The 14176-nt window shown below is 38.8% G+C and overlaps 1 protein-coding gene across 1 annotated transcript; it reads left to right on the top strand.

Annotated features, from left to right (window-relative positions):
* The first annotated feature begins 397 nt into the window (after positions 1 to 397).
* Positions 398 to 13384, top strand: METTL21C (methyltransferase 21C, AARS1 lysine). The gene is made up of 5 exons (XM_001376445.4): positions 398 to 537; positions 7436 to 7634; positions 8729 to 8883; positions 11906 to 12023; positions 12646 to 13384. The coding sequence occupies exons 2-5, from the start codon at positions 7475 to 7477 to the stop codon at positions 13038 to 13040; spliced, it is 828 nt and encodes a 275-aa protein (XP_001376482.3). The 5' UTR covers positions 398 to 537; positions 7436 to 7474; the 3' UTR covers positions 13041 to 13384.
* Positions 13385 to 14176: the final 792 nt, after the last annotated feature.

Genomic DNA, 14176 nt, shown 5'->3' with positions numbered 1-14176 from the left:
CTCCCCCAGACACCTCATTCTCAATTTCAAGCCTTGCTCTCTCTCGTGTCCCTTTACCTGGGCATTCTACTGTAATCTTGTGGGTTTCTGCCCATACTATCCTTACTGGGTTATCTCTGGTTTCCTCACCCAGAGTGTTTTTACTAAAGCCTTGGGCTTAGTCTTCCTTTTCAGCCACAGGATAGTGTCTGAGAGCTGGCAGGTCTTCCCTACTCTCTTCTCCCTCCCCCCAAAGTCCCATTCCAAGCGAACATCCCCAAGATGCTTTTCCAACCCAATCTCACCAACTGGGAGAACAATTCCTTTTCTGGGACTTGGGAGAGAGAGTTTCATTTGCATTGCAAGGGCTGCGTTAAGAAGTGTAACATAGTAACTTCCCCGTAAGAGCCGGTGGGTAATGCTACCCTAAATAGAACGAACTCCCACTGGCTGGCTTTTGTGCAGGAACTAATTCTTTTGAGGAGCAGATCTCTATAAAATCCAGTGCGGGGGGGATTGGAGGATGTAAAGGCAACTTGCAGCTTGTTCTGAGCAAAGGTAATAGCAACAGCTCTTGAAACTAACAGCTTGAATGAGTGTTGTAAGCACTAACGAACTCACTTTTGGAATACTTTTCAGATCGAGGCTGCTCAACGCTGAAACTGACCTTGTAAGCTGATGATGTGGGACTAATACTGAGCACAGGGAGGGTCAGGGGCTCTTTTCTCAGCTGCTTTTCGGCTGCTTAGTAAGGTGCACCTGGCTTTGGAAATGGAAAATAAATTTCACGTCATTGAATATGATAGGGAAGGGAGTCGTTCCTTCTGTCTTGTCTTCCTTGCAATGCAATCGAAGAATGTGTGTGCATTTTCTGAAGAGTCCTCTTGTGATTGGATGAGATAATTATGTTTGACTCATCTCAAAAAGCAGGGAGAGGGGCCATGGAAAGAAGATGGGGGAATGTATACTTGTTAGAAGTTAAATTAACTCCAAAGACTTGGATATGGCATTTTACGAATTTAAACAAATGATCGATCTACTTGATTAACCCCTTCCTGGAGCAAGGTTCAAAAATTTGTCCTCTGAAACTATAGAAGAAAGAATTTTGGGAGGTGGGAAAGGAATGCAATGAGAGAAGAGGAAATGAAGTACCAGGGAAGAAAAAAAATTCTCTTCTTAAATTAAACATGATCTGAATAGTGAAGGGTAATGGACTGGATAATCAGTTGACATGTCTGATAATGTTAACATATTTTTAAAAATGTTTTTAAAGCAATCTATTTCTTTTTTTGGTGATGTGAAGTTAGAATGTTGTTTTACATAATATGTAATATATTATTTCTATATAAATTGTTGAGTTATATACCACCTTTGCTACATCATAGAAAAAACAAACAAAAAATAAAAAACCAGGTTTTATTGCTGAAGGAAAGGTTCCTCAGTCTGTCTGGGTATGGCACATTTTTTCCTCATCAAGTTATTCAGTTTACAAACTGACAGAACCTAATCTTATGACATGCTTATGGGCAACACTGAGACTGAGGGCTAGATGATAGATTTTCATTAATTTTAGCACCTTTTTGGCTTGCCCTTCAAAAATCTATCTCTTCTACAATCATATCTATACCAAGTAAGAGTAAAAGGTGGGGCAGTGTTTTTTTAAAAAAGATTGCTAGTTTTTTCTTTGTAAGCTACAGGGTTGGTATAGACAGTTGCCTTCTTCACTTGTGCAGGGCTTCTTGATGGGGTACTCTTCTTGGTAGGTTTTCTTAATGTTTTCCAATGTCCTTAGGTAGATTTGGGAATAGTTGAATGGCTCAGACTCAAGAATTGTCAACCTGAAGAGAAACCACTGCTTTCTGTAGTGGTCTAGGCAATGTCTTTAGCTTAATTCCATTCAATATTTTATGTCAATAATTTGGAGGAAGACAAAGTTTGTATACGTGTCAAATCTGCAGATAACATAAACCGTATTCAGAAAAGATTCTGACAGGCAAAGATGATGAATTGTAAAAAAGATTAAATTTAAGAGGGAAATATAAAAATTTTCATTTGGGTTAAAAAAATCTACTTCATCAATTTAAAAATACTACTTACTTCCTATGTTACTCTAGGTAATTAATTAATCTCTCTAGGTTTCAATTTCCTAAGCCAAAAGATGAGCAAGTGGGACTACATATTTGAGGTTTCTTCCAACTAGAAACCCTCAGTTCCTAAGTCTGCAAAGGACTATCAGTTGATAAAAATATTAGACTTCTTTTGCATGCTATCAGAGGGCATGATCTAGAAGTTGTGATGGGAAGTGGTAAAGAGTGAGACTGCAACTCTATTTAAGGAGCAATTTTCTAACACTTGTGGTTATCTAGTCATTTTGTACATGTCTGATTTGTTGTGACCCCTTTTTTCTGTGTTTTCTTGGCAGAAATACAGGAATGATTTGCCATGTCCTTCTCCAGCTCATTTTATAGATTAGCAAACTGAGGCAAACAGATTGAGTGACATTCCAAGGGTCACACAGATAGAAAGTGTCTGAGCCTAGATTTGAACTCATCTTTTTTACTCCAGCCTGATGCTCTATCTATCCATATGCCACCTCGCCACCGCAAATATTTCCTAACATTTAGAGTTGTCCAAAAGTGGAATGAGTTGTCTTAAGATGCAACTAGCTCCTTACAACTCAAGATCTTCGAATAATGGCTTCATGAACACTTTTTAGAGATGTTTGGAGGTGATTATTGCTCAGGCATGGACTTCTGAAGTCCCTTCTAACTCTGCTGTTGTGTTCTTCTATGTTGTATCTTGTATAAAGTCTGGCAGTTATTGATTAGCAAGCATTTCTCAGGAGTAGCTAGGTGGCTCAGTGGATTGAGAGCCAGGCCTAGAGATGGGAGGTCCTGGGTTCAAAAGTGACCTCAGACACTTCCTAGCTGTATGACCCTGGGCAAGTCACTTAACCCCCATTGCCTAACCCTTACCGTTCTTCTGCCTTGGAACCAATACGTAGTATTGATTCCAAGATGGAAGGTAAGGGTTAAAAAAAAAAAAAGCATTTCTCAAGCACCCTCTAGGTGCAAAGTCTTGGGGATATAATGACAAAAATATAAAAGTTCTCATGCTCAAGGAGCTGAACATCATGTTGGGGTAGAAAACATGCACAAGTATACAAAATACACTAGGTTCCTTTGGGTGGGCGCTAGCTGCTGGTGGCAATGAAGAAAAGCTTTCTGTAGAAGTTCTGAACTGAGTTTTAAAGGCAAGTGGGGCTGAGAGACAGGGGAGGAAGGACAGCATTCTAGTGATGGAAGACAGGGCGATAGCGTGAAAATGGGAGCTGGGCGGTCATTGGGAAAGAACAGAGAGAAGGCCAGTTTGCCCTGGTGATGTGGTGTGGGAAGGAGAGTAATAGAAGGCTGGAGTCAAGCCAAGGAGGCCTTTAAATGTGGAATGGCGAGTCTGTGCTTGATCTGAGGGGTAATCGCCACTGATCTTGGCGAGCATTGGAGTGACTTGGTCAGAGCAGAGCGATAGGAAATGTACTTGGGCAGTTCTGTGGACAATGGATTTGAGAGGGGAAAGCCTAGAAGCTGGGGACCACCGACGAGGCGATTTCAGCATCGCTGAAGGCTAATTCTGGCACCTGCTTAGTAACCTAGAGAGGGAAAAACACTGTCATCACCAAGAGCGCCCCTATAGGGTTAAACAGATACAGTAAAATCAATATTAGGTAAACCTTCGAGAACATTTCACTGTCCCAATCTGCTCACTTCAGTGGCAAATAGCAGGTAAGGCGAGGGCTGAGCCACACACGGAGCAGCCAGCAAACAGTGGGTAGAGTGCCAGCCTTGGAGTCGGGAGAGCTGCGTTCAAATTTGGTCTCAGATACTTCAGAGCTGTGTGAGTGCTCGCTGCTCTTCTGTCTTAGAATTACAGTAAGAAGACAAGGGACTTAAAAGGATAACCAGCACTCTCTGGGATGGATGGTGTCCGTCCCTTCTTCTTCTTCTTCTTCTTTCTTGAATATACCAAATAGCTGACATTGCTCACCCCAGCAGGGAGGAAGAAAGCTCTGTGGATACCCCCAATACTGGCTAATCTGGGAGAACACCAAAAGCTGTCAGAAATGAACTTGAAGCTCTCCTCTGGCCACATCTCTTCCTCTTCCTCATAAGAAAATGACAAGAGGCTCGGCCAGAGTCAAATGTCAGTCAGAAGCTGAGCTCCAGGAGTAGCTATGCCAGTGCCAGACTCGGCAAGCTTCCTCTTGGCAGGAAGCCTGCCTTTGTACTCTGTAGCAATGATGCCCCTTATCTGGACAACTATTCTGAACAGGATGATCTGGGCGGTTTGCTTCACTGCTGAGTTAGGAAAGGTGGTGTCAAGAATATACATTGCTGCCTCGTCCAAGCTGTTCATAGAAATATAGCGGAGGCATCATCCATTTTCCTTTCAAAGGATCAAGGATCTGAAGCTCTTGCATGGACGAGCCTAACAAAAGAAGCTTAAATAAAATGGTTTCACTGGATTGAAAGAAACTGAGACTGTTACTTTTATCTTCATATCACCAGTGCTTAGCATCTTGCTTTGCACATATGAAGTAGGAATTTGTTTTATTAAATGAGAAGACGATAGATTTAGCATAAGAAAGAACCATCAGAGATCTGGACTAATGCCTTGTGTTTTAGATGAGAAAAGTGAAATCTAGCCAGAAGTTAAGTGACTTGTCCAACATCATACTTAATATGTAATAGATGATAGATTTTAATCAAAATCTTTTATTCCAAATTCAGCCTCTGATAGACCACTTTGTCCAACTTAGATCTAACTTGGTAGTGTAGTGGGTAAAGGACTGGATCAGGTGTCAAGAAGACCTGAGTTCAAATCTGTCCTGAGATTATTTAATCCTGGACAAGCTGTTATGATGACACCAGGTAATATCTGTAAACCTCTTAGAATAGTGCCTGATATATAATAGGCACTTACATGCTTTCTTCCTTACTTTTTCCCAATATCACGTTATGGATGAGGGGTGAAACCCTGAGAAGTTACCCAAGATCACAAAGGTAGTAAGAGAGCAGGGATCCAAATGTAGGTTCTCTGCTTCCTAATTCAGTACTCTTGGTCAAGATCATGAGCTACATCACACGCATTAGATACCTTAGATTGGAGCATATCATAGGCGAAAGGCTTCATGGTAGAAGGGACCTTCTTAACAATCATCTAGTCTGATCCTCTTATTTTTGCAGATAAGGAAATTGAAGTCTAGGGAAGGAAGAAAGAGATTTAAGCATTTATAGAGAGCTTACAGCAATGCCAAGTGCTTTACAAATACTATTTCACTTGAACCTTACAATCACCTTGGGAGGTAGGTGTTTTCATTGCTACTACTACTAGTTAACATTTATAGAGTACTTACTATGTGCCAGGCACTGTGCTAAGCACTTTATAAATATTATCTCATTTGAGCCCAACAACAATAAACTCTGGGAAGCAGGTGTTATCATCCCCATTTTATGGATGAGAAAACTGAGGGCAGAGGGGTTAAGTGACTTGCCCACAGGATCTAGGTCTAAATGTGAAGTTCCATTCTTGAAATCCAATCTTCCTCACTTCAGGTCCAGTGTTTTATTAACTGCACCACCTCCATGTCGGAAGCCACCATATAGAGAACAGCCCATGTCCTCTACAGGGGATCTCCAGCAGGGAAAGATGAACTGTCCCACTTCTAAATAAGTGGTTTGAAGACTTATGTCTGTAGGTTCACACAAGGCTCACCATGGATTCACAAGTCAGGCTGAATTTATCCTGGATTGCACAACTGAATAATCTTGCGTGTTAATGAACATAGTGTTCACTTTTATATAGGAAGATGCTTTTCTTCTGGTCTGCGCCTCAAATGTCCCATCAGCCACATGTATTTTTTGAAATGAAAATACAAACACATAAAATCTGTCCTCTGGTGAGTGACTATAGTTGCTTTTTTTTATCATTATCATTTAAAAAAGTAATCTCACAGGTAATCCAAATGTTTTGTTAATTTGGCAACATTTTTAGAGCCGTTAAATATAAGATGAGGCAGAATGGCAGGCAGAGATTAATTAGCCTTGGAATCTGGAAGATCTGAGTTCAAATCCTGATGCACGTTGTATCACTGGACAAATCATTTGATCTCTCAGGCAACTCTCTAAAATTATATTTAGTAGAGCAATTGCTGATCTACATTGGTAGACAGAGTTTCCTATGTGAATTAAATCACAAGTGTGATATAAAAAAACTTCAAGATGAGGAAGGTGTAGTTGCTTCCTGCCCTCAGGATATGAACCATATTTTCTGCAATTCTCCATTCTGTCTTTGCTTAGCATTTTGAAATGGGTTATGTTGCATCCTTTTTAAGCAGATTCCCCAGCTCTTTCTGTCTGCCTAGAATCTGATCAGGAAAACTGCTATCAGCCATTTGTTAAACATTTCTAGCCAGAGAGGACTAAATAGGAAAAGTATTCTTTTAATCCCAGAAGACTGTTTTCTCACTAGCCTGTTGAAAATTTGATCCTTACATTTGAAGAGTGGTCCTAAGAATGACTGATAAAATTGCTTGAAACCAGTGGGGTAGATCTGAGTCTCCCACCTGTATGAGTAGGGCATCACTATTATTTTAGTGGTGTCAGATGCTATTAACTCTCCAATTACACACCAAAAAGCTATTAATATTGCTGATACTGCCACCAGAACTGATTTTGCAAAACACAATAAAAGATAGTGTGGTCAGAAGGAAATTGATGTGACCAAGGGTAGCATATATTTTGACAGAAATTCCAACTGATGATTCAGTACATATTTTATTAAGCACCTAGTACATGCCAGGTATTATGGTAAGGAGCTTACAGTGGGAAAGACAACACGTGGAGGGGATTCGGTAGAGGAGGTGGGAAGGTATGGAAATCGAGGGGATATTGAGTGCAGGGAAAATGGTTCCATGGAGTTGAAATCAGGAGCTGCAGATGCCAGTTGGAGTGACCTCAATGTCCACTATCCCCCCTCTATATAGGAAGACTTTGGGAGTTTAGTCCTCTACCTTTCACACTCCAGAAAGGAGATGAAGCTGAGGGAGATGTTACCCAATGCTTAAGCTAGAAGTGTAATGATGAGATTAGAAGTGATGTGCTTTTCCTGGGAGAGGCATCTTATTCCAAGGAGGTGAAACAAGGCAGAGATGCAGATACAAAGTGATGACTAAGAAAGAATTCATCAACCATGATTGTGCTCTGAGGAATGGTGCCTCCATCTATAGATAGGCAAGTTCTAGCAAGAGTGATTAGATTAATCAAAAATGACAAGAATGAAAGTCTGGAATAAGAAATGGTACTGTTACCTAAGCTTCATAGATCTGTAACTTGGAACCCCCAGAAAAAGGCCAAATCTCAAGGTCTAAAACATGTGCTTGATTTGTGCTTTGTTTCAGCTTCTTGCCTGGATATTTCCCTTCTCATTTGGTCAGATTATGGATATGTGTTCAAGTTCCACTACACCTCCTGTGTTTCTTGAAGAAACAGTAAAAATAGAGGATCAAGTCAAGTCCCAAGAAAATGAATCAATTCCCAAGTTACAGGAAAATGTTGTTCATTCCCATGTTACAGGAGAATGCCAAGACAACAGAAAAGGTAACATTTCCTGTTGAATACATACACTGGGCATTTAGTTTATGATTTGAAAGTTTGTATAATTAGCATGGTAGGTATACTTGTAACCTTTTTCAGGACTTGGATGACATTTTAATATTTTATTACAGGGGTTCCAGTTTTTGTAATTTTTCTTTAATGGCATTTGTGTGTGACAAAAGAACAATTCATGGGAGGTGGGGTGAGGGTGTCATCTGACTGATGTCATCTGATATAACCTAAAATGTCCTTGGCCTTACTACAGAACCCTTAGGACATTCAGACATTTCTTTAATGGGTTATCTTCCTCAATTGGGCTAAGACCTCTTTGAGATCAAGGAATGTCACACTTTTTAAAAAATTGTTTCCTTAGCATTAGTACTTGGCACAAAGTGAGTTATAAATGACTTTCTTACATTCAATTTGAATATTATGTTTAATAGCTATTTTTGTTTCTAATACTCAGGAAGCAATATTTAATGGTAAAATAGTTTAAAAGAAATCATCTAGATTGGAACCAAGATTGGGTGATTTTTCAGTAGATACTTCTAGTTGGGTGAATTTGAAAAATATATTCATTCTCCACCTGACAAGAAGACATAAAAACCTCTTACTACAATATTTGTAAAGTGCTTTTCAAACTATAAAGTTCTACATTAATATAAATTGTTATTATTATTATCTTTAGTTTAAGTATGGCCAAGAGTAATGAACATATTAACACTGCTCCTTTCTATTTAGGACTACTTTCATTTGAATTCTTTTGCTTTGTAAACTTGTCCATACATCATTAGTGATCATCATGGAATATTTAGCAGCTTGAAATCATATAAATATTGGAAAGAGAATTAATGGTGTTAGGCAGAGATCTGAGAGATCTTTTGGGATTGCCTGGATTTTTGCATATCTGCATATTCATATACATAGCTATTTTACCAACATAGCTATAGAGACTTTATGATTAAATCTGGTTTTAAGTCTGGAATTACTTAGCATTCCCCTACCTATAAAGAGTTAATTTAAAAAAAAATTCTATTATAATAATTTTACTGCATTATTGCAAATAAATAAAATACATTTTATTTTCTTACCCACAGATTTCAATGATGAAGGATCCTCTTCTGTTCCAAGTCCCCAGAAATTTCTTCCTATAAATTATTCCAGTTATACTAAGGAATATTATTCATATGCAGGGAAGAATATTATTATTCAAGAATCAATAGAGAGCTATGGAGCTGTAGTGTGGCCAGGTGTAAGTTAATTGTAAATTTTATGATTAAAAATTTTTGAACTGTAAAGTCACTATATTTGTCATACATATTTACATATATGTTTATGTATCAAGTATCTATTTATCTATAGATGTATCTATATCTATGGGGAAGAAAATAAGAATTTATTAAGTATTTACCACATGCTAGCCACTATGCTACCAAGGCCATGTAGGCCAGAATGTCTTTATTTCAAAGGTTCTTTGTAGCAGAAAAGAATCTATTCACTCTGTCAGAAAACTTGAGAATGTGGAGATAAGAATGCCTAGAAGCATTTGTAATAATAAACTTTGGCCCACATATGGGTGCTTTGGTCTCCTAAGAACCCTAAGAGAAGGATCCTTCCAATTCAAATTTCTAAATTCTTCTCTGGGAAAGGTCACAATTTTGAGTTGGAAAGAACTTTAAAGGTCCTCCTCATTTTATGAATGAAGAAACAATTAAGTGACTTGCCCGGTGAGGTAGTAGATTTAAAGCTGGTGTTTGAACCCAGTTCAAACTCTGACTCCAAATAGAGTTGTTTTTCCTCTAAACTTGTGTGTTTTGATGTATTAGTTCAGTTCAGTTTTACAAGAAGCTTGTGGCAAAGACAAGTGTTGATACTTTGGGAGGAAAACTGCTTCCACGCCCCAGCTCCAACCTGTTGTCAGCTATGTGATACAATTCGCACCATAATACAAAGAACAGCACAGATCTATATAATTGAAACTGAATACCCCTAACACTCTGGAGAGGAAAAACACTGGTATACGTTATGACCTTTTTTATACCAGGATACTGTTCCATGTAAATAAAAACTGTAACATGGATCATTCGGTAAAAATACACTATGAAAGAGTCTTGGTCATGTCAGAGGTCAAACTGGAAGATAATTCCATCCGAGTCACACAAAATCTTGAAAGTAAATGGGGCCAAAAGGCCTTTAAAATCCAGGCTCCTCTTTAAATGAACAGCCTCCCCCATCTGACTCTACGCTTCCTTTTGATTATACATCGCTGGCTCACACGCGCTTCACTCTTTAAATTGAACTGTTTTTTGCCTATCACAGCATTCCGCCTCTCATCTCTGCACCTTTGGTGGTTGGTGGGTCGTCTGTACCCGAGATACCTTCTCGCTACTTCTCTCTCCTTGAGAGGCTCAAGCGCCGCCCCTCCAAGGAGTTCTGCTTATCTTCCCTAGTTATTAGCGTGACCTTCCCCAAGTCGTTATTTTGGGGATGGCGAGTGAGGGGTGAGAGAAAGGACGTCCTCCCTCTCCACATTTCTCGATTATTTTGTACCAAGTCAGCACTTCTGTATTTGTAGCCACAGCACTTAGTAAACACTTCACATTTGCTCACAGAAGCTAGAATGTAGAGAAAGGGCTTTTAAGAGCAGCGCTCTCCTTGGGGGAGAGGATGCCTGGGGCAAGGATGCTCCCTCTACAAGGCACAGCAACACTCAAAATGGCTCTTCCTGACTCCGAGGCCAGCCTCTTGTCTGCTTTGTCACATGGCCTCACAGAGGGTTCAAGCTGTTGCTTGACGCAATCCTGATGCGTCTAAAAGATAATTTATGTTCAAATCTCAGCATTTCCCTCCCATATCCCTCCTTGCAAGCCTCTTTATTCTTGTAAAAAGAAACCTCAAAGGTATCGATCTCCATTGAAATCCCCAATAATAGCTTACATTAATATAAAGACGAAGTGATCTTCACAATAATCTCATGAATTGGTGGTGTAAATATTACTATTTACCCTGGACACATGAAGAAGCTGGGGCTCAAAGAGCTTAAAATGACTTGCTAGATTTTACATAGTTGTTAAAATTTCAAAACTGGGATTAGAATCCAGATTTTCTGACACAGTCTAGTATATATACTCCTCCCTACATGGACGTGTCTCTACTCTGTATAAACACAAATAAGAAATATTTTTTGGAGGGGCAGAGGGCCTGGAAAAGTCCCATATGGACCAATTTATATATGGTTACTAAATGACCATTAAAGGGGGAAAAAAGCAGAGCTTCTATATTCATTCTGACTTTTTCTTTTTAACCCTTCCCTTCCACCTTAGAATCAATACTGTGCATTGGTTCCAAGGCAGAAAAGAGGTAAGGGCTAGGCAATGGAGGTTAAGTGACTTGCCCAGGGTCATACAGTTAGGAAGAGTCTGAGGCTAGATTTGAACCCACAACTTCCTGTCTCTCACCTAGCTGCCCTCTATCCATTTCAATTCAAATAATGTATCAGAAGGAAAGTTATTCAAAAAAGTTTTACAGTAAAAGGATTAGAACAAGTAGGGAGTGGCTACAATCAGCCAAAGTGAATTACTTTCATTTACTGCAACAATTTATTTATTCAGCAGGAGTCAAGGGAATGTGATAGTGTAGGGCCACAGACCCCTTTAAATCCTTGGAGACTTTAAAATACTAGTAGTATCATACAGGATATTACAGATTTCTTTGCTGTCTTCATTTCCAAGCTATTATAATTCAATGCTGCCATTTAAATCTTTAATAGCATACCAAATTTGGAGTCAGAAGGCCTAGGTCTGAATTCTACTTTTGCCCTTTAATCCCTCTGTGCCTTTTCACCAAGTTACTATCCATACTTTGGTTGGCTCGCCCGTAAAATTGGAGTGTGCGTGCAGGGACGGACTAGCTAAATCAAAATCCCCTCAAGTTCTAAGATTACAATCCTGTAGTCCTGTGTATCAGTAGCTGCTAGATTCTATAAGCAAAAGAACTTCTGGATTCCATACTTGAGACCATTTGGAACCGGAAAGGGTATTTAAGATCCATTTACTCAAAATCTTTTTTTTTAAAACACACGAGAAGGCTGAAGCCCACATAATTTCCTAGGTTCACAGGTTTTAAATTGGGTAAGGATCTTGGAGGAAGTCCAACTCTATTGTGATGAAGAAACCGGGACCTAGGAATGGCTTTCTTCCATAGCTAACTAAGGCTAGAACTCTGATCGCCAATCCCTTGGTTGTGTCTAACCGCAATATTTTACTATTTCTTAGGCTGTAGCTTTGTGCCAATATTTGGAACAACATAGTGAAGAACTCAAGTTCCAAGATGCCACAGCAATTGAAATTGGGGCTGGACCAGGTCTTGTCTCGATTGTGGCTAGTCTATTAGGTGAGTACGTTAAATTATTTTATAGCTCTTCTAAAAATAAAATTGTTGTAAAACTGTAGGAATTCTAGAATTCCTATTTCAATTAAGTTAAGGAAGTGCTAAGGCTTTGGGTAAGAAAATGTGATGTGAATAATAACTAAGGTGCAGGAAAAAACAAAATTATAGAGACACCATACAAAGACATTAATGAAATACTGAACACAGTCTATGAGTAAAATAATCTTATGTTTGTGAGTATATGACTAAGCCTGGTTATGTTCTAACCTCCCCATTTTAGATAAAACTTACTGAGAGGGGGCAGCTGGGTGGCTCAGTGGATTGAGAGCCAGGCCTAGAGATGGGAGGTCCTGGGTTCAAATCTGACCTCTCAGACACTTCTAGTTGTGTGACCCTGGGCAAGTCACTTAACCTCCATTGCCTAGTCCTTACCTCTTTTTTGCCTTGGAACCAGTATTGATTCTAAGGTGGAAGGTGAGGGTTTAAAAAAAACAAAACAAAATAAACCTAAACTTTTATTTCCTTTGTATCTCCTCCAGAATGTCTAATATAATTGATCATATTATGGTGCCCAATAGACCCCAAAACATTACCTGGTAATTGCTGACGTTTTTTTCTTTCTTAGGAGCACATGTCACTGCAACTGATCTTCCTGATGTGCTAGGAAACCTTCAATACAACATTTTAAAAAATACCCACAAATCTACAGTGCATCAACCTGAAGTGAGAGAACTAGTGTGGGGGGAAGATCTTGAACTGAACTTCCCCAACTCATCTTACTATTACGATTTCATTTTAGCCACTGATGTGGTGTACCATCATTACTTTCTGGATAAACTGCTGACTACAATGATACATTTGTGTCAGCCAGGGACGGTGTTGCTCTGGGCAAACAAATTCAGATTCAGCACAGATTATGAATTTTTGGAAAAATTCAAGCAAATTTTCAACACAACACTACTTGCTGAATTTCCAGAGTCTACAGTCAAGATTTTCAAAGCAACACTAAAATGGGACTAAAATGACATGGAAATGTGAAAAAGAATGCTCTCCACATCTAGAGAAAGAACTATGGGAGTAGAAACACAGAAGTAAAACATGGATTTATTACTTGGTTATATGGGTATATGATTTGGGATTGGGGCTTTGGAAAGATCACTCTATTACAAATATGAATAATATGGAAAGAGCTTTTGAGTAATAAAACATGGATAAACCAGTGGAAGTGCTTGTCAGTTCTGGGAGGTGGGAAGGAAGGATGGGTGGGTGAAATATGAATCATGTAACCATGGAAAAATATTCTAAAAAAATAAATTAAACAATGAAATAAAATACAATGGAAAAAATGCATCATGCTAGTATGCTGTTTGGAGCAAGAGCAGATATACACTCATTACATTTGGGGCCAAACAGATATAAATACCTGAGTAAGCTGAATTTCAGCAGGTATGTCTTTAAAGTGCTTTGTAGACATACGTAACTTCAGACACGATGTCTCTCTCTCTCTCTCTCTCATACACACCCCTTTCAAATCTTAATACTAAAGAAACGATAATATTACATATTGGGAAAACGTAGAAATTCACCTTCCGGATTTTACCCTCATACAGCAGAAATAAACACTCCTAAACTAGCTGAATCCCATCTACATGTTTTTAAAACTAGCAAAGAAACAAAATATCAGGCAGATATTACAAACAGGTTAACATAAAACTGAATTCTTTACAAATTTGACCAGAATATTACATTCTTTGTTTGAAATCTCAATTTAAAAACCACATGATTTTACAGCAGAGTGATGGACACACAATGGACACAAACCAGTAAGCTAAATCTAAGACAACTCCGACCAAGATTAATATTTATTAATATTAATGCTCCTAGGGCATTAAAGGACTGGGGATTTCAATCTAGCTGCCAGGGGCAAACTAAGGTATGATATGCCTTGTAAGAGGCATTAGTATACTTTTGTTAGAGGTAAGCTAAGTCCTTGATGTTACAGCATAAATATTAGCTTGAAACAGTTCTCACTAAGCAGCATGCTGTCTTTTTATCCTTGTCAATTCTCCCACAAAGGTTCCTTTTAAAACTAGATTTGCTCATTCCACTGTTAGTATTCATACATGTTTTATTGTGAAATTTCCATTTATTCCAAA

Source organism: Monodelphis domestica, chromosome 8 (genome assembly GCF_027887165.1).
Source record: "Monodelphis domestica isolate mMonDom1 chromosome 8, mMonDom1.pri, whole genome shotgun sequence".
In the NCBI taxonomy this organism is placed as follows: domain Eukaryota; kingdom Metazoa; phylum Chordata; class Mammalia; order Didelphimorphia; family Didelphidae; genus Monodelphis; species Monodelphis domestica.
This window is presented reverse-complemented; position numbering and strand designations above follow the sequence as displayed.